Below are 27,134 nucleotides of genomic sequence, written 5' to 3'. Positions count from 1 at the left end.
AAAGAGTGTTAATATTCAAATATCGGCATCTTTAAAAAATATATCTAAAGTTGCTACATTTTAAAATATTAGTTCCAAAGGTCTTCTTAAGTAAAGCTGGTCTCAAGTATAAATCAGATCTTTCTGTGTAAAGTTAATAATTCCTTTTTTCTGCTTCATATCAGAGGATCCTGGGAATTTTTAGTTCTGGAAGTGCAGGTCCTGATTCAGAAGGATTACAGCTTTGCGGCAATTAGCTCGTGCTTCGGTCTGCTAAATACAAAGAGAAACACAATGGGAGTCACAGGGGGCAGTTATATGGGGCAAAAGGAGGCGTTAGCGGGTGCGGTTATATGGGGCAATAGAAGGAGTTAGAGGGTGCGGTTATATGGGGCAATAGGAGGCGCTAGGGAGAAGTTACCTCCTTGTTAAGTTATAGCAAGTAGTTTTAGAAAACTCAAACTAGTAAATATTTTCAATCTCAGCTGTAACACGACACAAATAAATTACCCAGAGATTGGTTCTCAGTAGAAGTGTGATCCTCTTCTGCAGGAATAATATGCAGAACTGGGGTCTCACTCGCATTTCCACTATAAATTCCAAGCATTCGTTCCCTGAAGTCCTTATAAGAACCTGAAAATAGAGATAAGAGGTGTTATTTGGATAAGCATTGTGAATGTTAAAACCAGCAGCAAGTGAACATGGGACATTTTCAGCCAGTGGAGACTGGGATAGCAGATATAGTAGATGTCTTTAACAAAAAGTTATTATTTTTAGAAAGGAAATATCTACAATGAGGAGCCAATACATATACAATAACAAATAATCCAGGGAAACATCTGGACTCTGGGAGGATTTATGGTTTATTAGTTATAATTGTCAATCTATAGTGTACAGAGCTTTTAAAAACTCATAGGTTTCTTCATTAGTGTTCAACCGTGAACTGTCATGCTCCTTATACGATCATTTCATCTATGAAGAGCCCTTACACTGCGAACGGTGTTAACCTATCTAATTTTATACTGACTAACCTTAAAACTCACCCCACAAATCAAGCATCCCAATTGCCTGCACTCATGGCTATTGTCCCTCACCCACAGTCACTCCTACCACCAATTTTGGCCAAACACTGCCATCTACAGCACTTATTCCCTCACCAGCTGTCTCTGTAAGTCTCCCATCATACCACTTAGATTGTAAGCTCTTCGTGCAGGGATTTCCTTTTCAAATGTCTGATATTGCTGCACTTATTGTATTATTATAATCAGTGTTCGACAAACCCAGTCGCCCGGTCGCCGGGGTCGACTCGAAATTGCCCCTTGGCGATTGGCCCAAGCAGCGCACGTGCTGCTGTTTAATTTCCCCTGCTCGCGCTAAAAGAGGGGGGGTGGGGAAAGCCAGAGGCGCATTCATGTTGCTGCGGGAATTACCCCCCTCCGGCTCCCTGAGCAGTGCTTTCCTTCCTCCCTTGCCTCTCTGACCAGCTCTTTCCTCCTCCCCTCCCCAGCCTCTCTGACCAGCCCTTTCCTCCTCCCCAGCCTCTCTGACCTGCCCTTTCCTCATCCCCAGCATCTCTGACCAGCCCTTTCCTCCTCCCCGCCTCTCTGACCAGTCATGGCAGCCAGCGCATTGGTAGCGCGGCACACGTGGTGGGTGGGGGAAGGGAGGGGGAGCACGGCACTCCTGGTGGGGGCAGGGGGAGCGCGGCACTCGTGGTGTGGGATGGGGGAGCGCGTCACATTATGGCGACCCAGGTGGGAGTGCTAAGCTGCGGTGTCCTGAGGGGTGAGCAGCACTGCCAGTAGCGTTGATAGCGCGTGTGGAAGTGCTGCTGCCAAGGAGGAGGAGAAGGGGAGTGCCCTGGGCAGATAATTACAGCGGGGCCCCCAGGGAGATCAAACCCTCAGTACCTGTATTGTGCGACATCCCTTTTCTCCTGTGTGTGTGTCTGTGAGTGTGTGTGTGTCTGTCTGTGTGAGTGTGTGTGTGTCTGTCTGTGTGTGTCTGAGTGTGTCTGTGAGTGTGTGTGTGTGTGTGTGTGTGTGTGTGTGTGTGTCTGTGTGAATACCCCCACCCACCCAGTAAACCTCTCCTGTCACCCTCTCCTGTCACCCTCTCCCTGTCACCCTCTCTCCCTGTCTGTCTGTCTCTCTCCCTGCCTCTCTTTCTGTCACCCTCTGTCACCCACACTCTCTCCTCTCTGTTGCACCCCCTCTCTTTCTCTCTCTCTGTCACCCACACTCTCTCACACTCTGGATCTGGATATCTCATTTACCCTGTACATATACAATAAAATAATAAACTGTTATGTCAAAATTGAATGTTGTTCTTACTAGAAATGTATTCAATTTCTTTTTTAAAAAGCAGGGCTGGGGGCGGGGCTACGTGGCGAGTAGATTTTTTTTGGTTCGGTGAGTAGATTTTTGGCCGATTTGTCGACCACTGATTATAATTCCCTGTACTGTATTCTTTGTGAAACATACATACATGTGTAATTGTATTTATAAAGCACCAATATTTACTCAGCGATTTAGAAAATAAGAACGGTGCAGTTTTACTCACAGTGCATGAGGTCTTCAGCAGGCAAATGACAAGTCACATCATGTAATTTCAGAGCTGATATGTGCTGCCGCTGAAATGTTACAGGACAGTAGAAGTGCTCGGGGAGAGGAGTAGGCGGCTGCTTTTCAAGTCTTCTCAGCTTTGTTAGTCTGGGATTCAAAAAGGAAGAGAGCGATCGCTGTTAGAAATGCAGAACAGAAACTTTTTCTATCATGAAGTATTTCTTTAAGGCTGAATAATTTATTGTAGTTTAGATATAGCAATGTAATCCACAGTGGAAAGATGCGGTGCACAGCATGCAAAGGAGAAAAAACGGCGTACAGCACGTACAACAAGATTAAAATCAATTTATTTTGTGTGTGACATAGGAGACATCAATGGTAGATGGGTTAAGGAAAGAACTCTGAAGCGTTTCGGGCGTAGCTTACCCTTTGCCAAAGAGAAGTTTACAATAGTAGTTTAGATATGTTGAACTTTTATACGTAATATTTTGGCGCCTTACAAAAATACTGCTAATATTAATACATTTTCTTAAATAGCACTGACAGTAAATAATAATAATAATAATAACAACTTTATTTCATATAACAATTTTCTCCCAATGGGTACCAGAGCTCTTCACAATTACAGTATAGCATTCAGAATGCAGCGCATAGGAATGTTACAGACACAATCCTTGCTCAGATGAGCTTACAATCTATGTTTTTTGGTGCCTGAGGTACAGGTAGATAAAGTGACTTGCCCAAGGTCACAGGGAGCTGACACCGGGAATTGAACCAGGGTCCCCTGATTCAAACTCAGTGTCATTGTTTTTAAAGTCAGTGTCTTTACTCACTAAGCAGATCCTTTGCCCCATGGAAAATGAGCTAGAGGTGATAAAATGAATTTCTCTACTGTATTTCCTTGTATACCATCGACACTAGGTGATCTAGTTCTCTCCACAAGTAGAATAGAGTAACTAATATTGTTAGTATATGCAGAAGAAATGGGATATTTTGATACAGGGAATCACTATTTGCACGGATACCTCTTATCGGATACGTCGGATAGAAATGTGCAATTCTTTTGCCCTAGTTCATCAACCAGGTGAAATTTGCAGATATAACCTTCGGAAACTAAATCGTCAAGCATTGAAAGTGAATGAACATTGCAAATTCCAACAGACGTAAATGGGCGTAAGATAGAAGCATTTCACGCCAACGTGAACTTTCACCAAAAATACAAAATTCAGGAGGAAATTGTGAAAGACATTTCTAATAATAAGTAGTGGCGCTGCTACAGTGTCTGTCTTCTGTTTTAAGGCAATTTTGCACCAATTTTCTCACTCTCTGCTGAATAGTGTACTACCCCATAGAGCAGGGGTGGGCAACTCCAGTCCTCAAGGGCCACTAACCGGACAGGATTTCAGGATATCCCTGATTGAGCCACCTGTGCTGAAGCAGCCATATACTGAAAACCTGACCGGTTGGTGCCCTTGAGGACTGGAGTTGCACATTCCTTCCTAGAGGATGATCCACAGACTGGTAACTGGTAACAATAAGAACACAGTGATACTCCAAGCTTACCGAATTGATAGCGCACATTGGGACGTGCTCCTTTTTCTGTAGCTACGAAGTTCTGTGCCTCGCCTTCCTCTCGCCGCTTCAGCATGCTCCAGGAAGGCGCGCTGGCCTGCTCGCTCTGCTGCCTCGTATCCGGACTCTGCTTCTCGCTGCGGGTCTATCCTTAAACAGGCGGAAGTCCAGCGAGGTAAGACCCAGAGAGCGGGCATGTTCCTGTAAAAGAATCCATGGTTTATAGCAAGCTAGTAATACTCTCATTTCCTAGAAAAGATCAAATAAAGACCATTTCTAAAAGCAAAATGGGACCGAGGTTTTAACCTTACCAAAAATCCACGTCTGCATTTCTAACATCCCTCTCCATCGTCTTGTTGTTGTTGTTGTTGCTGTTGCTTTCATTCCCGTAGCTCCTGTTTTGGACAGAACCCTTTTTTTTGTTTGAGCGCTTCGCATTTTGTGCTTGAGAACCTGCTAAAAAAAACAGAAAACATTTTGTTATTCAGAGCATCTTCTCCTACTATTGCTAGTAGTGGAGTCTGGGTGTATTGTGTGCAGTGGGTGTCTTGTCTTGTCTTTCATGGGTAATATTAAATTACAAGAGGTATCTTGTCCTGCTAGGAATGAGGAGGAGTAGGTGACATTAATTATCACGTCCACCCAGGTATCACAACAAAGCCCTCTCCTGGCTTTCCTCTTGCATCTCTCTTCTACCGTTGACCTGTCTGTTGGTGTACGTCAGGGTTGTACTGTATGTGACTGAGGTATCATCTCCTACTAGAGGTTGCAGATGACAAAGTATCTTGCCCTACTACAGGTTGTAGATGACACAGGTTACCAGTTACTAGTTGACAATAATAATGTCGCTAGGAATAGTAGGAGAGAGGTATTTTCTTAGCCTATTACAGATAGTTGATCACAGGAGGGCTTGTCTTCTACAGGGAATAGTTGACATTTACATATCCTTAAGGTCAATGGGTTGTAATTTGTCATAAGGTTTAAATCATGTAGGTCAGTGGTTCGTAATCCTTTAAAATTGGGCCAACCCCCTCCCCCCCAAATAAATACAGTTTTGCCTTACTAGCCATTTTGTATTCTGTGGTCCCCTTTTCCTATCCGATACACAAAGATTGGGGTGTTGGTTACCCCAAAAAGCATTTTAAAAGACTAAAGATTCCTTATAATGGAATATAGAAATTGGGTTATTGATGCAGGGAAATTCTGTCACCATTTCTGCTCCCTTCCTCTGTCTATATAATATCCTGTGCTGCTGACCCTCACCTCTCTTGCTTTGCTGCTCTTGAACAGATCCATTATATTTAGCTTTCTTCCTTTTTAGTATTGCTAAGTCTTCCTGCTCAGATATCACACTGCACTGCTCTGTATGGTGATTACTGTCACATTTCTCTTCTAGCTGGGCTAATCTAAAAACAGAACGGTGGGAAAAAATCAGAGAGAAACTGAAACAATTCTCGGAATATATAATATCCTCAGGGCTATTCATTTATGTTTCTGAGCATCAAAACTGGTGCAAAATTGGTGCATAGACAGTTAAATACTAATCAAATAGAAATCTCAATGGAAACAGTATAAGCAGGCCCATCCCTAGACGTAAGCAGGTAAGGCGCCGGCTAGGGGCGGCAGGTCTCGGGAGGAAGCGGGTCTCGGGGGCGGCGGGTCTCTGGGGACAGCAAGAGGGAAAGTGTAGCAGCACTAAACCTGAGCAGGAGATACCGGCACCCCCTAAGGAGGTAAGTATCTCAGGAAGCAGGGGGTCCCCGGAGCTGAAGTTAATGTGTTTCAGTTCTGGAGTCCCCCTGCATCCTACCTAGGTGGGGTGGGGGATATTCTTTTGGTTAGGAATTTTTTTTCTATCTTTTTTTTTCAGTGAGGGAGGGGGGCATTAATAGTGCTTGCCTAAGGGCGGCAGATAACCTAGGGAGGGGCCAGTCTATATGAGAGCTTTATAAACACTTTTTTAAGAGCTCAGGACACTTTTTTCTAAGAGATTAACAAGAAACTCCATGTGGTGATTCTGGCATTATTAGGAAGGGGGTTGGAATCCTAACTTGGATGGACAGATGCCTTTTCTACCATATTTTTTAATGGAAGGCTACATTTTTTTATTGTACTTCCGGTGCCTATTTTGTTTGTTTCCAGTCTTTGTTTTGTTAGAATGCAAAAAGCCTACGGGAGGGGCGGCCAACTCCAGTCCTCAAGGGCCACCAACAGGTCATGTTTTCAGCATACCCGCTTCATTGCACATTCCAGGTTATTTTCTTAACCCCAATCATGGTCCAGTTGTGGAATTTCCCATTATTGCAAAATAAAACCCCAGAAAACAGGGTCCCGTTTAGGGAGGAATTGCATTTGGCAAACGATTGGGCTGTAGGGGTGGCTCAGTGAGGCTCTGACTTCGGAAACATTACCAGCTGCCTGTGAAGCAGGGGATCCTGGTTCAACTGTGTGAGCTCCCAGTGTGACAGTCAACTTTTGAGGGCAGAGACTCATTGTGCCTGCAAAATTCCATGTGCAGTGCTGTGTATACTAACAACGCTATATAAAATTAATATAAATATATTATTATATTGTACAATATCACTGTCATTAAATGCTATAGAAATTCTGCTATTCAGTTTTAAAACTGGATATGTTGTGGTATTACCAGGAATGATGAGTCTGGCTACATCTGAATGGTTAATGCTGGAACTTACCCCGGAGCAACATCTTCATGGGACTTTATTTTTCTATTCAGACCAGGCCCGCCTAGCACTGTTTCCCACGTGTCTTTCTCCCAACAGTTCTGATCCACAGATGATCTGAGTCTTTTTGAGTTGTGTTTCCCTACAAAGTGTTAATGAGATTGAGAGAGTATGAATTAAACCAAGAGAAATGAAATAACATGAATATAGAAATTCAGATATACTGGCCAACATAATTCCGACACTTGATAAAAGTTAAAAGAACAATAAAAGGGGTGTTTCAGGGACTTGATTTATCCTGTGACTTTGAAGGCCACATACCTGTTTTATTATCATTATGAAGAGAAGTTAACATGCCCTCTGACAATAATGCTTTATAGTGGGCACCCTTGCAAGATCTTTGTGACTTCAATACTTTTGTTGTCTTATCACCAACACTTCCATCATCGTTGGCGTCTTCTTGGAATATCATTGGAATAACTTCCGTTCTTGAGGGCTGAAGATCTGACGCCTCAATATTATCTGTAAATCTATTATTCACAGCCTTCTTCACTCTTTGTCTCCTTTTCTTCTCTTTTCGATTTGGGCCTGAGCCTCCCATCTCACCAGGACAAAATTGGTCTTTTTTACTGGTTGGCACTAAAGGTTTTTCAACACCCCACTCTCCTTTTATAACAAATTCTATAGTATCTGCAATACTATTAGTGTCCATTGGAGGACAGCAGGTAATCTGAGCCTCCTCATTGGTTGGAACGTCTTCTGATGATCCAGTTTCCAATCCCTTGAAGTCAACTTTCTGTTCTATCTGTTTCAGTTCCTCCACATTGTCATCCCTAGTGCTTTCCACATTCATGTTTTCCATTGAGTGACCCATCTAGAAAAAAATGGGTGTTTATGAATATTGGACAATAATTTGGGACCTGTGAGATGTTCAGTGAATGGGTGAGGGTCCCTCTCATAGCTTTTTCTTTTAGTAAGTGACAATATAATAGCTAATATGGTTATTAATATACATGTTTCTTCAAAAGTGGGCCTGTTTCTGAGGGTTAATCCATCTATGGCTCTAATTCAATGAAGTCCGTAGACAATGGCAGTTGGAACCTGCCAAAAACTGCCAAAGTTATCGAATAGGGACAATATATTTATTTATGAGGGGCCCTAAATTGCTTACTGTTGTACGTGCACCTTCTTAAGACTGGTTATATAGAGATAGGTCGGAGTTACACTGTAGTTATCAGTTATATGGTTAAACAGGAGAAGTTATGAAGGAGTTGTAGGGTGCGGCTTTAAGGACAAATAGGAGGGGTTTTAGGGAAAGGCTATATGAAGCGCTCGGAGGAGCTATAGGAGCAAAAGGAGGAGCTATAGGGAGAGATTTTATGGAGCAATAGGAGCAAAAACTTTCCTCACCTTTTGCTCAGTCAAAGAATCTCCTTCCTGTGAGGTTTTGTTTTGTTCAAAAATGTCATCTGAAAAACAGAATCATACATATTTAAATCAGAGGGAAAATAGCAGGTGTTTAATGTATTTTATATTCTGCTTAACTCTTTTGCTCAAGCAACAGAACGGTTAATTAAACAATGTTACAGTATCAGGGCATTATATTTTTGCTTTTTAGAGACTTTTTCATTCCGTATGTCTGAGGGTCCCCATATATAATAATAATAATAGCATGTTTTTGTTTAGCACTGCTAGTTATACGTAGCGCTTTACAGAGACATTTTGCAGGCACAGGTCTGTGGAGCTTACAATCTATGTTTTTTGGTGCCTGAGATAAAGTGACTTGCCCAAGGTCACAAGGAGCCGAGACCAGGAATTGAACCAGGCTCCCCTGCTTAAAACTCTCAGTGCCAGTCAGTGTCTTTTACTCACTGAGCCAGTCCCCCTCCCTATGAAGGTGTTTTCCATATTTTCCAAATCACTTAAGCTTGTGATTTGATGTGTTAATAGAGTTAATAAAGAGGAGTTATATAAAGTAGTTACATGTAACAATTGGAGTTATAGAGAGTGGTTGCATGGAGCAATATGAGGTGTTATAGGATTTAGAGAATATGTATTAAACCTAAAGAAATTAAATAACATGAATATAGAAATTCAGATACAGTACACTGGTCAATGGTCTGTAACTGTTACATAAGCCTATAATATATATTTTCTTTAACTGTGCATGCAATGTCTTGTATATAATGATACCCTGTTAATTTATTTAACTGTATTTGTAACCATGTATTATTTGTCTTAACTATGCCTAGGACATACTTGAAAACGAGAGATAACTCTCAATGTATTACTTCCTGGTAAAACATTTTATAAATAAATAAATTCTGATATTTGACAACAGTCAAAAGAATAGAAGAATGGACATTTTGGAAATTGATTCATTCTGTAACGTTAAAAGTCACTTACCTGTATTATTATCATCATGTAGAGAAGCTAACATGGGCTCTGACAATAATGCGTTATAAAAAACATCTGTGCAAGATCTTTGTGACTGCAAGACTTTTTCTGTCTTATCACCATCACTTCCATCATCGTTGGCCTCTTCTTGGAATATCATTGGTATAACTTCCTTTCTTGAGGGCTGAAGATCTGACGCCTCAACATTATCTGTAAATCTATTATTCACAGCCTTCTTCACTCTTTGTCTCCTTTTCTTCTCTTTTCGATTTGGGCCTGAGCCTCCCCTCTCACCAGGACAACATTGGTCTTTTTTACTGGTTGGCACTAAAGGTTTTTCAACACCCCACTCTCCTTTTATAACAAATTCTATAGTATCTGCAATACTATCAGTGTCCCTTGGAGGACAGTAGGTTATCTGAGCATTCTTATTGGTTGGAACGTCTTCTGATGATCCAGTTTCCAATCCCTTGAAGTCAACTTTCTGTTGTATCTGTTTCACTTCCTCCACATTATCATCCCTAGTGCTTTCCACATTCATGTCTTCCATTGAATGACCCATCTAGGAAAAAAAGTGGTTATGAATTTTGGACAATAATTTGCGAGATGTTCTGTGGATGAGTGAGGGTCTCTCTCATAGCTTTTTCTTTTAGTAAGTGACAATATAATACCTAATATGGTTATTAATAAACATGTTGCTTCCAAAGTGGACCTGTTACCGAGGGTTTGCCCATCTACAGTATGGCCCTAATTCAATGAGGTCCGTACAGTATGGCAGTTGCGACTTGCCAAAGTTATTGAATACGGCCAATATATTTATTTATGAGGGCCCCTTCATTTCTTACTTTTATACGTGCACCTTATTAAGATTGGTTATATGGAGATAGGCAGGAGTTACACTGTAGGGACCAGTAAAATAGTTAAACAGGTGAAGTTATAAAGGAGTTGTAGAGAGCGGTTTTGCAAACAAATTGGAGATTTAGGGAAAGGTTATATGAAGTCGTAGGAGGAGGTAGAGCAGCAATAGGAGGAGATTTAGGCACTCATTTTTATGGAACAATAGGAGCTAAAAACTTTCCTCACCTTTTGCTCAACCAAAGAATCTTCTTCCTGTGAAATTTTGTTTCGTTTAAAAATTCCATCTGAAAAAAAGAATCATAGATATTAAACCAGAGAGAAAGTTGCCAGTGTTGAATGTATTTTATATTGTCTGCTAAACCCTGCAACAGAACGGTTAATTAAACAATGCTACAGTATCAGGGCATTATATTTATGTTTTTAGAGATATTTGCATCCTGTGTTCCTTAGGGTCCATATATGAAGGTATTGTCCATGTTCGTGGCTCTGCGTGTTTAAGCTTGTGATTTGATGTGTCAATAGAAGTTAATAAAGTGGAGTTATAGGGATCAGTTACATGGAAGAATTGGAGTTATAGAGTGGATGCATGGAGCAATAGGAGTTACAGGGAGCGCTTATTATGAAGCAATAGGAAGTTTCATAAGATTTAGAGAGTATGTATTAAACCAAAATAAACTAAATAACATGAATATAGAAATTCAGATATAGTGACAAATGACATTCTGACATTTGTCAAAAGTTAAAAGGACAATAACATTGACTTTGATTCCTCCTGTGACTTTGAAGGCACCTACCTGTTTTATTATCATTACGTAGGGAAGTTAACATGCCCTCTGACAATAATGCTTTATAACGGGCACCCTTGCAAGATCTTTGTGACCTTCTCAATTGAGAGACCCTCCCATCATCTTTGGCCTCTTCTTGGAATATCATTGGAAGAACGTCCTTTGTTGATGGCTGCAGATCTGACGCCTCCACATTATCTGTAAATCTATCATTCACAGCCTTCTTCACTCTGTGTATCCTTTTCTTCTGTTTTAGATCTGTGTCTAAGCCTCCCATCACATAGGAATAACAGTGGTCTTCTCTGCTTGTTGGCACTAAAGGTTTTTCAACACCCCACTCTCCTGATACAATGAATCCTATAGTATCTGCAATACTATCAGTGTCATTTGGAGGACAGCAGGTTATCTGAGTCTCCTCATTGGTTGGAACTTCTTTTGATGATTCATTTTCCAATCCCTTTAAGTTAACTTTCTGTTCTATCTGTTTCAGTTCCTCCACATTATCATCCCTAGTGCTTTTCACATTCACGTTTTCCATTGAATGACCCATCTAGAAAAAAATAGGTGTTTATGAATATTGGACAATAATTTGTGACTTGCGAGATATTCTATGAATGGGTGGGTGTTCCTCTCATAGCCTTTTCTTTTAGTAAGTGACAATATAATACCTGATATGGTTATTAATATGCATGTTGCTTCTAAAGTGGACCTGTTACCGAGGGTTTATCAATGTATGGCCCTGATTCAAAAAGGTAATTAGAGAATGGCAATTGCGGCCTGCCAAAGTAATTGATTAGGGACAATATATTTATTTATGAGGGCCCCTTCGTTTCTTACTTTTATACGTGTACCTGCCTATGGAGAGAGGCAGGAGTTACACTGTAGTTAACAGTTATAGAGTTAAACAGGAGAAGTTATGAAGGAGTTGTAGGGAGCGGTTTCAAGTACAAATAGGAGGGGTTTTAGGGTAAGGTTATATGAAGCCCTAGGAGCAATAAGAGGAGTTATAGGAGCAATAAGAGGAGTTATAGGGAGTGATTTTATGGATCAATAGGAGACAAAAACATTCCTCACCTTTTGCTCAGTCAAAGATTCGTCTTCCTGTGATATTGTGTTTTGTTCAAAAATATCATCTGAAAAACAGAATCATATATATTTAAATCAGAGAGAAAATAATCAGTGTTGAATGTGTTTTATATTGTCTGCTTAACCCTTTTGCTTGTTCAACACAGCGGTTAATTAAACAATGCTACATTATCAGAGCATTATATATATGCTTCTTAGAGACATTTTCATACTGTGTGTCTTAGGATCCACATACAGGCATACCCCGGTTTAAGGATACTAACTTTAAGTACACTCGCAAGTAAGTACATATCACCCAATAGGCAAACGGCAGCTCACGCATGCGCCTGTCAACACGTCCTGAACAGCAATACCAGCTCCCTACCTGTACTGAAGCTGTGCGCAAGCGGGGAGACTATAGAGCCTGTTACAAATGCGTTATTTACATCAGTTATACACGTATATGACGATTGCAGTACAGTACATGCATCGATAAGTGGGGAAAAGGTAGTGCTTCACTTTAAGTACATTTTCGCTTTACATACATGCTCCGGTCCCATTGCGTACGTTAAAGCGGGGTATGCCTGTATGAAGGTGTTTTCCATCTTTGTGGCACTGTGCGAGTAAGCTTGTGATTTGATATGTTAATAGAAGTTAAAAAAAGAGCTCTTATATGGGGCAATGGGAGGAGTTATACGATTTAGAGAATATGTATTAAACCTAAAGAAACTAAATAACATGAATATGGAAATTCAGATACACAGGCAATGTTATTCTGATATTTGACAACAGCCAAAAGAATAGCAAAATAGACTTTACAGGAACTTGATTTGTCCTGTGACTTTGCAGGCCACATACCTGTATTACTATCATCATTATGCAGAGAAGTTAACATACCTTTTAACAATAATCCTTTATAAAAGGTATCCGTGCAAGAATGTTGTGACATTCTCAAGTGAGAGACTTTTGATGTCTTATCACAATCACTTCCATCATCTTTGGCCTCTTCTTGGAATATAATTGGAAGAACTTTCCTTGTTGAGGGCTGAAGATCTGACACCTCCACGGTATCTGTAAATCTATCATTCACCGCCTTCTTCACTCTGTGTATCCTTTTCTTCTGTTTTAGATCTGGGTCTAAGCCTCCCATCGCATAGGAATAACAGTGGTCTTCTCTGCTGGTTGGCACTAAAGGTTTTTCAAAACACCCCTCTCCTGGTACAACGAATCCTATAGTATCTGCAATACTATCAGTGTCATTTGGAGGACAGCAGGTTATCTGAGCCTCCTTATTGGTTGGAACTTCTTCTGATGATCCAGTTTCCAATCCCTTGAAGTCAACTGTGTGTTCTATCTTTTCTAGTTCCTCCACATTATCATTCCTCATGCTTTCCACATTCATGTCTTCCATTGAAAGACCCCTCTAGAAAAAAAGGTGCTTATGAATTTTGGACAATAATTTGTGACTTGTGAGATGTTGTGAATGGTTGAGGGTCCCTCTCACAGCTTTTTCTTTTTGTAAGTGACAATATAATACGTAATAACATTATTAGTATGCATGTTGCTTCCAAAGTGGACCAGTTACGGAGGGTTTATCCATCTATGGCCCTAATTCATTAAGGTCCGCAGACAATATGAACTGTTTCATACGCTCATAATATATATTTTCTTTAACTGTGCATGCAATGTCTTGTATATAATGTATACCTTGTTCATTTATGTAACTGTATTTGTAACCATGTATTATTTTGTTTTACTCTGTGCCCAGGACATACTTGAAAACGAGAGGTAACTCTCAATGTATTACTTCCTGGTAAAATATTTTATAAATAAATAAAATAAATAAATAAATAAATAAATAGCAATCTGCCAAAAACTGCCAAAGTTATTGAATAGGGAAAATATATTTATTTACGAAGGTCCCTTCATTTCATTATTTTATACATGCACCCTTTCAAGGGAAAGATTACTGTATATGAAAACCTAAGAGGAGTTATAAGGAGAGATTTTATGGAGCAATAGGAGCCAAAAACATTCCTCACCTTTTGCTCAGTCAAAGAATCTTCTTCCTGTGAAGTTCTGTTTTGTTCAAAAATATCATCTAAAAAATAGAATCAGAGATATTTAAATCAGAGGGAAAATAGCAGGTGTTTAATGTATTTTATATTGTCTGCTTAACTCTTGTGTGAGCAACGAAAGGGTTAAAACATGTTTCCATATCAGGGCATTATATTGATGCTGATGGCCAGATGCACCAACCTCCACTAAACCAAAACAAATAATACTGGGTTATCTAAAATAGTAATGGACGTTATTTTCCCATTTGCATCAAATCCACTAAGTAACGACTTTAGTATAACTCATTAGCATAATGCAGGACTGGCCAACTCCAGTTCTCAAGGGCCACCAACAGGTCAAGTTTTCCTGCTTCAGCATAGTTAGTGCAGTCACAGATTAAGCCACCTGTGCTGAAGCAGATATATCCTGAAAACCTGACCTGTTATTGCCCATGAGGACTGGAGTTGGCCACCCCTGGCATAGGGTTAATGTTGCACTAATCTTGCATTAGATTCAAATAACCTAACATTAATTAATGTCTTCCCTAAAGGTGGTGTTAGCTCTGTCAGAGCCAGAGAGAGAGACACAGACAGACAGACAGACAGACAGACACAGACACAGGAGATACCTAGGATATATGCTCTTACTGCTGGATGGTGGGGTGATGAGTTGCAGAGCAGCAGATAAGATGATCACAAGAAGATCACACTGGGATTTGAAGCAGGCTCCACAGCAGTGTGATTGTTTGCAGAGTTAGTGCATTTACACACTATGCCACTCCTTCCATGCTTCACATTAGTGTACGCCTGCACAACTCCACTCCTCATGGGCCGCAAACAGGCCAGGTTTTCAGGATATGCCTACTTCAGCACTGCTGGCTAAATTAGTGCCTCAGTCATACTGAGCCACTAATTGAGCCAGCTGTGATGAAGTAGAGATATCCTGAAAACCTGGCCTGTTTGCGGCCCTCGAGGACTGGAGTTGTGCAGGCCTGCATTAGTGTGTAATTTCCATTGGACGCATTAAAAACCACGTATCCTAATTATCTGCCAATAACTCCCCCAACCACTCAATCATAAACTAAACCCTGCTTGTCTGTGACAACATGGCACACGTTTGCTATACTGCAGGTTGCATATTACCTGTATGTTCAAAGATTTTTCACATCAAATCTTTCAATATAATACAAATAGTGACCACTCTGTTTCTAGGTAAGGGGAAAATGCCCTCTTAGTTAGCTTTGAAATATCTTAATGGGAAATATGTCACTTATTTGTAATGCGCCTCATTTGGGAGAATGTACACAATGGTTACCCACATATTATTGGACTAATTTTTGATTGATTTGTTCTGCAGCCTTAATAGTTCCTATTTATCTATTATTGTTCATGAACCTAATAACAATGTACAGTATGTGGTAACAAATTATACCAACTCAAAATGTAGCATCAAACATTTCTTACAGTATGTTCACTCTGCTTCAAAACAAAACACAACCCGTGCGGTTTGGCTGTGTTTAAACCGTGTTTTGGCATTTTTTAAAGAAACGGTTTAAATGATGCAATTTGCAACAGAGAATGTTTTTTTCTCACATATAAATCTGTGACATCTGAACATGTAAAACTGTGCGGTTTGGTAATGACAACTTCAGAGCTACTAGAATAGGCCCTATAGACGAGTGCTGTTATATGGAGAAATAGGACAATGTATAGGGAATGCTTTTATGGAACAATAAAAGAAGAAATGTGTTACATGGATAATAGGTAGAGTTATTGAGAGCAGTTACATGGATCAATAAGTAGAGTTATAGAGAGCAGTTACATGGATCAATAAGAGGCATTATATGGAGCTCCTATATGAAAGAATAGGAGTAATAATATACTATACTGTAGTATGGTTTTATAATGGTAGGTATCAAATTCTCTGCTACTGTTAATCATTTTGTCTCCATTTCAAAACATAGGAGTTACATTTAATTTAAATGTTGTGGGGAAGAGCGCAAGGCCTCTTTAAACGCCCCGGCCCTTCCTGAAAATCTCCCGCCCCCCAGTTTGTGTTCCCCTGCAGTAGATAAAAGGCAGTGGGTGGTCAGCACTAAACTGGTTTTATAAATAGATTTCAATGGTGTTTAACCTGTATGGACACATGAGGAATCCCTGTATATGTCTCATGTACTCACCTGAAGTCTGTTTTTCTTCGATGATCTTGACAGGGTAATCCTCGTGTGTTGAAGTTGTCTGAATCTCCAGTTGAAGATCAATGTTATGGGCTGTCTCATAACTTGAAGTCACCACTGGTGCCATCTCTGGAATTAAGCCCATGGTCTCTCCTACACCTAACCTGCCCTCTTTCCCATGCTGTCCATAATCCTCATCCATGGTGGTACCCTCTCTGTTCTTGATAATGTCAGTGCCACAACTTGTGTGTTCAGAAGATCCCAAGGTTGTGGGATCCATCATTATTTGCTTAATGCATCCACTAGTCTGTCTTCTTTCAGAAGCCAACTGAAGTTGTCTTGGTTTGATTTTTATGTCTCTGTGGCAACACCCAAGGTTCCATAATGCCATAAAGATGTCATCAGCAGCTAAAGAACTTAGTGATGGTTCCTTCATTCTATCTGGTGATGTAATATTAGAATGCAAGTGGTAACAGCGACATCATCTACAGAATCCTTATCCTACAGTACACACAGCATCATCTTAAAGGGGCAATTCCTCCTAGGACCAAAGAGGACTAATGGCATGGACATGTTGAAGGAGTCAGTCCCCCCAGGGATATACAGTGGCGGCCGCCCTTAGTCTACGGCGGCCGCCTCTGCGGTTAATTTTTAAATGCGTTCAGATGCTGGCTTTTTTTTTCTCCAGCGCCGCAGCCGCTTCCTTTGTTCAGCGCCATTAGCGCTGATTGGAGAAACGGCCGCGCGCGGCCGCAAGATGAGGCTGGCGCGCGGCCAATTTCGACGGGAGAAACAAAAAGCCGAGAAATAATGCGGTTAAGCTTTAGGTTATGCTTGGCCGCAGCAGTAAGTGTAGTAATGGTAGTGACACATTTTACATCCTTAAACGTATCACTGGCATTAGTTGAACTTTTACTATTAGCATGGTTAGATATGATTAGGGAAGACAACGGACAGTTACATTCTTACAATCCGTTGTTTTTGGTTTTAATAGAAATGTAAACGTTGGGGAGACAATGCATTTTTGGGGATCCTGTTTTCTTTTTGTGTTCAAACATTGTATTCACTTTTTCTATTTTGTTTGATTAGATAGTTCACATACAGTATTGGTACATGTTCCTTTCTTAACACCTCTCATTTCTACTAAAATAGTACTTTTACAATTTTGTTAAATTGGTTCTGTGATTTCTAATATACTATTCCCACCAATGTGAAGTTATATATATATATTAATGTTTCTATTATTATATATACAGCTAAACCCCGTTATAGCGCGGTCCTCGGGGGCCACCCAATCCGACCGCGCTAGAACCGGGGTCGCGCTAATTTAAAAAAAAATTGGCCGCCGCACGCCTGATTGGGAGGGAGTGAGGAGGGAAGGAAGAGGGGTCCGGAAGCCCTACATGTCCCCTAGCAACGGTGAATCCTGCCGCAACCTTCTCCTTACCTCCCCCCACCGGCATCCATTCCCTTCCCCCCCCCCCAGGCTCCCACACCTAAAAAGAGAAAACTTAAAGCTGAAAGAAGAAAATTTTCAGTTGACAGAAGAAGTCAAGGAAAAGTTTGAAGCAGAGCACCGACTGCAGAACCAACTACAAGGTCTGAGTACACACCTCCAGTATGCTGAGGAGAAGCAGCAAACGCTGCAGGAAGAAAAGCTGCAGGCTGCTAAAGAGGTACAAGCGCTGCAGGAACGTCTGAATACCCAGTACGTCCCCACAGAGCAGTATGAGGAGCTAAAGGCCACGCTGCATGTCACCAGAGCATCATTGGAGGCGGAGCTTCGACACCAGGTGACTCTGTATGAGAGGGAGCGTGAGAAGGCTCAGAAACTGGAGCAAGAGCTGGAGAGACAGAGAGACTGTTCCATTCCCTTGAGTCAGTACACCAAGGAGAAAACAGACGCAGCGGCAACCTTGACGACAAAAATTACAGAGCTCCAGAATATGAAGGAGACACTGATACAGACTCAGAGAAAGCAAAGTGCGCAGATAAATTCCCTGAGAAGAGACTTGCAAGACGCACTCAAAAAACAGGGATCTCTCGCGGATGAGATTACAGTCCTACAAGGACAAGTATTGACCCTGACTAAGCGTCAGTATCCCACGGCCACAAAAACCCATGAAGACAAGGGTACAGTGAGAGCTGGGAATACCGCTCGTCTGAAAGACAAGGTTGCAAAATTTGAACCACCTAAACAAGCACTAGCAAAACCTTCAGCCACCAAGCAGGCAACAAAAGAAGGTACACGTGCTGAATTAAAACCAGAAGAATCCTTAGCTGATGAAGCTGAAAAGATGGGACATTCTCTGGAAGTGGGTGTGGAATTGCAATTTAATCTCAAAGAGGCTGAACTAGCAATCCCATTGAGTGGGAAAAGGGCAGAGAGACAGCTTCAAGAGCGGAAAACTCAAAGGGCTGTTTTTAAACGCTCTGCAACTGCTGCTATACAGTCTGCCTACAATAAGACAAGCACCCGACACGAGGGAAATCTCATGACCGCGCACGTAGAAAAAAGACTATACTTGGAAAAAGTCCTCCTCGAGCGACTGAGGGGTGCTGATCTCAAGCACCTTCAGGAGGAGACACGAATAAACTGGAGAAAGGGCTCCAATCCCAGCAGGACTGATGGTTCTCTTCCTCCATCCACTCTCATTCAAGTCACTGAGATATCTAGAATGAGAGTGGAAGGATGGGCTTTGGCCGTGGCAAGCCCGAGCTACCCACAAACAGGGGAGGTATGTAACAGGGGAATAATCCCTGTTCAAGTAATGTGCCTTTAATCTAGAAGTGTGGTGGTTAACTGCTGGTAGTCAATTAATAAACACCACCTGCCTGATTTAGATTGCTACAAAAGCCTGTCTTGTGAGACAGGAAGTGACTCCTTAGCTTACTTGTGAGCTGAACTTTGGAGACAGAACAGTGGTTCTTGAGTCTCCCAGGAGAGACTGACCAAGAGAACACAGATCTCTGGAGCTGACAAATAAGACTTCTAAACCTGGATGCTGACATTTTTTGTGCACACACGGGTGCGGTTCCAGGAGAGCAGAGAAGCTTACTCTACAGCAGCTAACAGATAAGACTTTCATTCTTAAGAGACTTCTTATATCTGCTTATTTCATGCTATGTGTTTGGGGCTGGGAGAAATGCTTAACTAAGGGAGATGTGAATTAATTGCATAGTATTTCACTAGAAATACTCCCAGGTGAATAGAAGCTTTGTCCCCCCCCTGTGTTTGGATGGTTTCCTGATGAAAAGGAAAAGGCACAATAAAGCCTTGTTATAATTTCACCTTACAAAAAGTCTCCAATTGTGTACCTCTGTGAACGTCCGTCTACAGGGAGCCACGTGAAAACCGCGTTATAACCGAATTCGCGTTATAACGGGTCGCGCTATAACGGGGTTCAGCTGTATATATCTTTGCATAACTCATCACAAACATAGAAATAACAGGGAATGGGGGTCCGTGGGGGTAACCGGGTAGCTACCTGAAGCTCTCTTTGTTAAACTTTAGTTTTAATACAATAGAATCAAGTTTAAACTTGTATATTCAAGTCGTCTCTTCTTTTTTCTGTAGGACGTTCCTTTCCCACCTGATATATCTCTTTTAACCCCATAATAATACGCCTTCTTTCCTGTGGTATACATTTGAAAACTGGAGCCCATTTTTCTTCAAATTTCAAATCTAGTGGATCCCCATTATATATTAAAGCAGCAGTTCAAGCAATATCCTACATGTGTTTTTTTTTTATATAAATCAGTTCTGTACTATGAGAAAATACTTGTAGCATTTAAAAAAATAAATGTTTTTAAGACTGTTAATGACAGGAATGACTATATAGGTGTATCAAAGAGGATACACTAAAGAATCCCTTTGGTAGGCGCACCGCAGACCTTTATGTAATAAACGGTCAGGGGTGAAATAAACAGTATTCTTTAACATATGATGTAATTCTTTAATTAAATTCGGTGAACGTGTAGTTAAAACAATGTACGCTCTCGTAGTCAGTAGAGTGTACTTTATTAAAAATAGACACTAAAGGGTCTATATGGTCTACCTAATACCCACTATAGCTTATGAATAGTGTGGTTTTACTGCTTTGATAGCCTATATGCTATTACTGGTACATTTTGTGCTCAAATGCAGTCTCTGCCTGTGCATGTGTGAGATTTGATAGCCTATATGCTATTACTGCAACCGCGCCTGTAGTTGCGTCTTTTATATAGATTGTCCTTAGCTCAGTGGCTTATGGTATGATTACCTGGTTTGCTGTGGTAATTTACATACAATAGCCGAGTGATAATAGGGTATAGCTAAATATACAGATTTTATTAAGGAAACCTGATGGAGTTACTGTATTGGGGCTTCACCGTCAGTTCATATGTTGATGTCCTTATACTCCTGTGTATATACAATGTTGAAGCTAACACTGTTGATGTCCTTATACTCCTTGTGTATATGCAGTGTTGAGGCTAATCGTCATGCCCCTCGTGCAGGTATATATGGCTATTCCCTGTTATGCGGGATATTGTCATAGGATATCCCTGTGTGAATAGGATTTGTTAGTTATTTTGAATTCCAAAAGAGTTTCTGGCAGTGTGTATGCCAGGTACGTTTTGTGCTCAAATGCAGTCTCTGTCTGTGCATGTGTGAGAACGAGATGAGGTCACTGCTTATCCCGTGCTGTCCGTATATATAGGGTTGTATACTCTGCCCTACATACAGATGAGTGTGGCTGAGCGCTGTAATGTCAGGGATAGGATCGCCTGTGTAGGTGAGCTGAAATCGATAATATGGATACTATGCGCCCCTTTTCAAATTCTGGCTCTGTATATATCAGATGCTGTTTGTCTATGCTCCAGTGGGGTCTGACTGCGCATGCGTGAAAAACGGGACTATGTCACCGTCTACCCAATGGTATCTGTGTGTATCCTGTACTCAGGGCGAGGTGGCTGGATGCTGTTGCGTCAGGTAAATCAGATGAGTCTCCCCCTCTAGAGTGGGCCAGTTTAGGGGTGCGGATACTCTGCACTCTCTTATTACACGGATAGTCTATATTTCAATGTAGACTCCGATTGTGCATGCGTTAGTGCTTGAAGGTGTTTCTGCCAGCTCCGTAATGGTTTGGCAGCGTGTGTGTAACAGAGAGCAGATTGCCGTATCCTATGTAACACTCCTAAATCAGGGTAGTTGAAGCAGTGTTGCGCCCCGGGTTAGAATAGATCAGGTAATCGTGCGCAGTTCCTGATGATCTCATTAAGCTCAGAGATATCGGTTTTAGCGCACCATCAATCGTGAGATAGTGTGGTGAACCAGATATCACTTATGAACCTTCAAGCACTAACACATGCGCAATCGGAGTCTACATTGAAATATAGACTATCCGTGTAATAAGAGAGTGCAGAGTATCCGCACCCCTAAACTGGCCCACTCTAGAGGGGGAGACTCATCTGACTTACCTGACGCAACAGCATCTAGCCACATCACCCTGAGTGAATATAGCTGCAGTGGAAGTGCTGTATGCTGGGTGATAATGGGGAAAGGCGGGGTTGCAGACCTGCCTAAGACATGCAGATGAGCATACAGCTATATTTGCATATTTGCTTTCCTGTGGAGGGTTTTTGTCACTTTTTTTACTCACCATAACTTAACTCAGTATTATGGTTTAGCCTATCCCATAGCCTCTCTTGCATTCCCAGTAAAATCAACCCCACACTGATGAGACCCATCAAGGTCGAAACAGCTGTCTGTGGGTGGTTTTCTGGGTATGCACCTTAACCCTGGCTGTGCTCAAAGCTGTGACCATGCAGCAAGCTTAAGCCTATAGGGAACCATGTTAAAAATGGTTATTGAGGCAAAAAGTGACACTGTGTGCTCATTTGCATGTCATTTCCCAGAATCCCTTGCTGCAGTGGAAGTGCTGTATGCTGGGTGATAATGGGGAAAGGCGGGGTTGCAGACCTGCCTAAGACATGCAGATGAGCATACAGCTATATTTGCATATTTGCTTTCCTGTGGAGGGTTTTTGTCACTTTTTTTACTCACCATAACTTAACTCAGTATTATGGTTTAGCCTATCCCATAGCCTTTCTTGCATTCCCAGTAAAATCAACCCCACGCTGATGAGACCCATCAAGGTCGAAACAGCTGTCAGTGGGTGGTTTTCTGGGTATGCACCTTAACCCTGGCTGTGCTCAAAGCTGTGACCATGCAGCAAGCTTAAGCCTATAGGGAACCATGTTAAAAATGATTATTGAGGCAAAAAGTGACACTGTGTGCTCATTTGCATGTCATTTCCCAGAATCCCTTGCTGCAGTGGAAGTGCTGTATGCTGGGTGATAATGGGGAAAGGCGGGGTTGCAGACATGCAGATGAGCATACAGCTATATTTGCATATATATATATATATATATATATATATATATATATATATGTTAAAAACGGCAGCTGGAACTTCAGCCTTAAATCTCTTCTATCAAAATCTATAAAATTATATATTTCCTTTTCTAGATCCCTGATTGAAGATGGGGATTTATCTAACCATTTGTTTATTATAACTTCCTTCACTGGTACAAGTATAGACTTGTACATTTTACAATAATTTCTTGTAAGGCGGCTGAATGGGGTTCCTGTTTTTGACGGGAATGCTCCCTATTCTGAATCAAAGTGTTGTGAGATCACTAAAAACTTCCCAGCGACAGAGGATATGTTGATGAATACTATTGGTGGAGACAAACTACAAAAAGACTGCTTAGTAAATATGGCCCTTAATACACTAAACCAGTGTTTTCCAAACTATGCAAAGAAGTGTCTTGTTTTATTGCCTGTTCACTTATTTTGTTAATTGAGTTCTTGATTCTTGAAAACTAGGCTCACAATCTAAATAACATAGCTGGCTGCTAAGCTCCTCTGAAGTTGTGACATCAGCGGACTTCAAAAAGCCTTATTTGAGTAGCCATCCTCTCTGATAAGTGTCTCTGTTTGCACAGACAAGAGGAGCAGGTGAGAAAATGCAGCAGATGTGGCTGAGTGGACACGCAGGCTTGTTGGCTTTATAAAAACAAGAGGAATGAGTTATAAAAATGTGTCCATAAGATGTCCTTTGGCACCGGAAAGTGTCTGCCTGCCTGCTCTCTTCCGTTGTGGGCACCCCCCCTCCTTACCTCATGTGACCCGCAGCATCATTTGCAGGCAAGTTACCAAGGCAACCGTGACATCACATGACCCCGCGTCGTCATTTGATGCCGCGTTGCCATGGTCACGCGTCCTGAAGCCGACTGAATCCCGGTAAGTAGAGGTTGCAGAGGCCTCGCGCGGTCCCCTGGCATTTAATTTAAATATCTTGGGGAAGAGCACAGGACTTCTGCAACCACCTGCGCCACCCCAAGAAAATCTTGTGCCCCCAGTTTGCGCACCGCTGTCTTATGGAATAGCACCGCTGTAAGGCACCAGAATAAGAGGGTGTTGAAAGTTAGCAAATGGATCCCAATAACTGGAAGAAGCAATCGGGAAAACAGGTCATTTCCAAAGGCACGTAGAAGAGGGTGAGACCGGAGCCAGGTCAGAACAGCTCAAAGCTAGCTGCAGACAGGAATACCAGGTAACCGGGCAGAATACAATACCAAAGGATGAGGAAGCAGCGAAGTTGAAAACAGGCCTCCGCCACTGCAGGTCAGGGCTAGCTGCAGACATGAATACCAGGTAACCAGGCAGAATGCAATACCAACAAGAAGTAACGAAATTGAAATCAGGCTGAGGTTAGTGCAGGCTGCAGACAGGACAAATCTGGAACACGCCATGTCAGGGATCACAGATGAATAACACAGGTAGAAAGGCAGGAACTTCATAGCAGAATCGTATTGTTCTGTAGGAAACAGAAAGTAGTCAGGACAGAAAGCCACAGGCTGTCTATCTGTGGCAAAACCTCAGTCCCTTTTTGATCTTTAGATTTCTTTCATAGTTATTATAGCCTGTACAGGTATGTATATCCCAAGCATGTTTGAATGACCTTATTGTATTAGTCTATCACCTCTGTTTGGAGGTTTTCCCTGGATCTACCACCCTGTCCGTTAAGAAGGACTTCCTGCTAGAGAAGAGATCTATTCTCCAAGATAGGGAATCGCTGAGAATATGCCCTGGAGGTACCACTGACTATTACTTGGTCAGATTCCTATTACTGGGTTCCTGAGGACAGAACTGTCTCAACATTTTCCAAACTGTCCCAAGAATGGTGCCTGTTAAGTAAGCCGTGTCCCATCATGGCCACACGGCTAAAGAAAATAAGTCAAATATCCTACTTGCATAGAATAAGAAAAATGTGTGTTTCTTATATAGCAAAGGGTTAAACTAAATGACCCTTTTTCAAGAGAATATATAAGTATTTTACTGTGTATTTTTGTCATATTGGATGTAGCATTGGGCTTCTCTGTCGCTTGTTGTATACATTTGCCACGCTCAGTAGCTCTCCTTTTTGACACTTATATACATATATTTTTTGTGGGGGCTCAGGGGTTCCTAAAATGAGCTTGCTGGTGTTCTGTGTGTTGTTTGTTAACTTATTTTCTTATACAGTATAGCAGACACAATGAGTCCCTGTCCCAAAGAGCTTACAATCTAATTTGCATATAGTGACAATGAGCAATGGGATTTGAACTTGGCTCACTCACTTCAAAGCCAATGAGCCTGTAGCCAACATTTTTGTGTTTATCAATAACATAAGGATAATTGACAAGAGACCTGTAAGAGGGAATATGATTACTATTTACGTAGGAGGTCGCGATGTTTGATCTGTTGTTGTTTAAATAAATTGTAATCCTTTTTACTGAACTTGATCTCTACAATTTTTCCTTGAAGCCTTATCCCGGTGGGAAACCTTTACTTGTCTTTAAACATGGTGAGCTGACACTTGAGAGGTGTTGGATGTCTTCTGGATGCTCCCATGTGGTCTCTTACTGGGTACAGTATGTGTGTATATCTTTATTTATATAGCACCATCCGGGTACATAGCGCTTTACAATACATGTGACATAATATTATAACACACTGGGGAATACAGTAAGTGCTACAGACAACACAATAGGAAAAGGAGTCACTGCCCCGTAGATCTTACAATCTGTGTGTTAACAGGTGTTTGCACCGGGAGAGCCGCCTTCTCCCCTCATCTCCCCTTATCTTTAATGGCTCTCTAATAAGGAAAGGATGGGATAAAGGGAAAAAAAAGCTTTGTTTGTGTTACGTTTATAAATGTGGCACTGCTAAGAAAATCTAGCTGTAATGGCACAAGTAGCACATGGACACCCTCACAAATATTCTCTGACACTGTGCCCCTAGCAATGCTTCAGCTGGTTATACAAAACAGCACAGGTATAATGTACCGTTCTCCACATTAATGTTCTACTCTTCACACTCACAATTCCTTGGGGTATTAGGAAGTCATTTGGTTACAGCAACAATACAGCTGAAAAATAAATATTTATTCTTTTGTTTTAAAATTCCAAAATATTTTACTAGGAGTTAAAGATACATTGAGTTATACCTTGTTTTCAAGTTTTTCCTGGTATAGAGCAAGAATAAATAAATTGCCTTAACACAATCATATACATTAGATTTAATATTGGTGTGTATATATAATGGTGAAAGACAGGGTTGCAGACCTGTCTAAGACATGCAAATTAATATACAGTAATATTTACAGTTGCTATATATATATATATATATATATATATATATATATATATATATATATATATATATTTATATATATATATATAATATATATAATATCTATTGAACATATCTTTTTCAGAGTTTATCAAAGTGATGATGAATGGACAATGCGATGTAACTTGCTCACCTCAGCAGCAATCACTGGGCTTGATCTTCCTTAAAGGGCTCCGAGGTGGCTCAGTTTGGCTATGAGGTCAGCCCAGGGAGCACCTTCTCTTAATCAGTAGTATGTTATAGCACAGTGCCTCCACCTAGGGACAAACCTCCCAATGTCCCAATCCCTGGCCCAAGTCTTTACCTGTCTCTCTTATATTGCCATCTTAAATGTATAAATTGGGAAATCTTATAACAGGTGAATAGGCAAATTATTGTCCAGCAAGAGAACTGGTGTGGTGTCCTGAAATCTTTACACAGATACCCAAAACAAAAGAAACTGTCTCAATTGAAGACTAGTCACCAGATGAATGCCCCCTCCTCAATGTAGCATCTGTAGATATGCACAGGTATACTTCACCCACCCCTTGTTATGAATCCCAGTCCCAGGGTGAGAGTGAGACTGAATAAAATATAGAACAGCCCCATCTCTCTCTGCAGGAAGTGTAAGAGGCATTACTCCCAGTCTGGCAGGGGCAGGGGACTGAAGTTTTGAAGCTTTCAGTCTCCTTCAGGCGAGCAGGAATCAGCATGCAGGCTCCAGCAGCGCAGGGAGACATGTTCAGGCGGAGGTATATTCCAGAAATATCACTGGTCCTTGGGAACATATTACACCACAGCTAAATCCTCCCTGAAATCTCCACAGGGAGGCAACTAGAGGTATCTCCTGCACAGGAAGCTCTGCAAACTGGTGCTGTTCCCTTTGTTGCCTCCCCTTGATGCTGATCAGGCTTGAGGCCTAACAGGGCTATTTGATGCTGATCAGGCTTGAGGCCTAACAGGGCTATTTGATGCTGATCAGGCTTCAGGCCTAACAGGTCTCCTCCCCAAATTCCCCCCTCACTTCTCCAGCCCAAAAAAAGAGCAAGTGTAGGATTGCTCTCCCTTGTTTATTTCATCAAAGCTCTCCTCTGATTGGCCAGACTCCCCCAGAGGCTGCTGGGAACTGTAGTTCTACTGTGCAATGTCATACAGAGAATACATCATAGGAAGCAGCCATCAGACCACCGAAACACCAAGGCATGCTGGGAGGTGTAGTCCCCATATAGAAGGACTCTATCAGACAATAAGTGAGTGACACTAGTGCAGGGCTCTTCTCCTTGGATGGGGGTCTGT

General features: G+C 41.5%; 1 protein-coding gene across 6 annotated transcripts; it reads right to left on the bottom strand.

The window, feature by feature from the left end:
* On the bottom strand, positions 1–26,890 carry LOC142497360 (uncharacterized). 6 transcript variants are annotated; one of them, XM_075605073.1, is made up of 16 exons: positions 25,993–26,890; positions 13,947–14,005; positions 12,802–13,327; positions 11,914–11,972; positions 10,849–11,389; positions 10,280–10,338; positions 9,206–9,758; positions 8,210–8,268; positions 7,121–7,673; positions 6,812–6,941; positions 5,379–5,521; positions 4,427–4,571; positions 4,107–4,316; positions 2,542–2,690; positions 490–612; positions 1–252 (listed from the first exon to the last, which is right to left on the bottom strand). In XM_075605073.1, exons 3-16 carry the CDS (start codon positions 13,313–13,315, stop codon positions 233–235), a joined length of 3,258 nt encoding a protein of 1,085 aa, XP_075461188.1. In that variant the 5' UTR covers positions 13,316–13,327; positions 13,947–14,005; positions 25,993–26,890; the 3' UTR covers positions 1–232. The 6 variants fall into 6 exon arrangements, 4 of the variants coding, with proteins under 4 accessions (XP_075461188.1, XP_075461161.1, XP_075461179.1 ...); XM_075605046.1 differs by lacking the exon at positions 25,993–26,890 and adding an exon at positions 16,142–16,780; XM_075605064.1 differs by lacking the exon at positions 25,993–26,890 and adding an exon at positions 16,142–16,780 and having other exon boundaries at positions 1–249.
* Positions 26,891–27,134: the final 244 nt, after the last annotated feature.

Source organism: Ascaphus truei, chromosome 1 (genome assembly GCF_040206685.1).
Source record: "Ascaphus truei isolate aAscTru1 chromosome 1, aAscTru1.hap1, whole genome shotgun sequence".
Classification (NCBI taxonomy): domain Eukaryota; kingdom Metazoa; phylum Chordata; class Amphibia; order Anura; family Ascaphidae; genus Ascaphus; species Ascaphus truei.
This window is presented reverse-complemented; position numbering and strand designations above follow the sequence as displayed.

Excerpts from the sequence above, each read along its gene's own strand:
- LOC142497360 (XM_075605046.1), bottom strand. The coding sequence starts at position 16,574 with ATGAAGGAACCATCACTAAGTTCTTTAGCTGCTGATGACATCTTTATG. Across the intron at positions 11,973-12,801 it reads TAAAGGATTATTGTTAAAAG|ATGATATTTTTGAACAAAAC; the intron begins GTATGTTAACTT and ends TCTGTTTTTCAG. Across the intron at positions 10,339-10,848 it reads ACGTAATGATAATAAAACAG|ATGGAATTTTTAAACGAAAC; the intron begins GTAGGTGCCTTC and ends TCTTTTTTTCAG.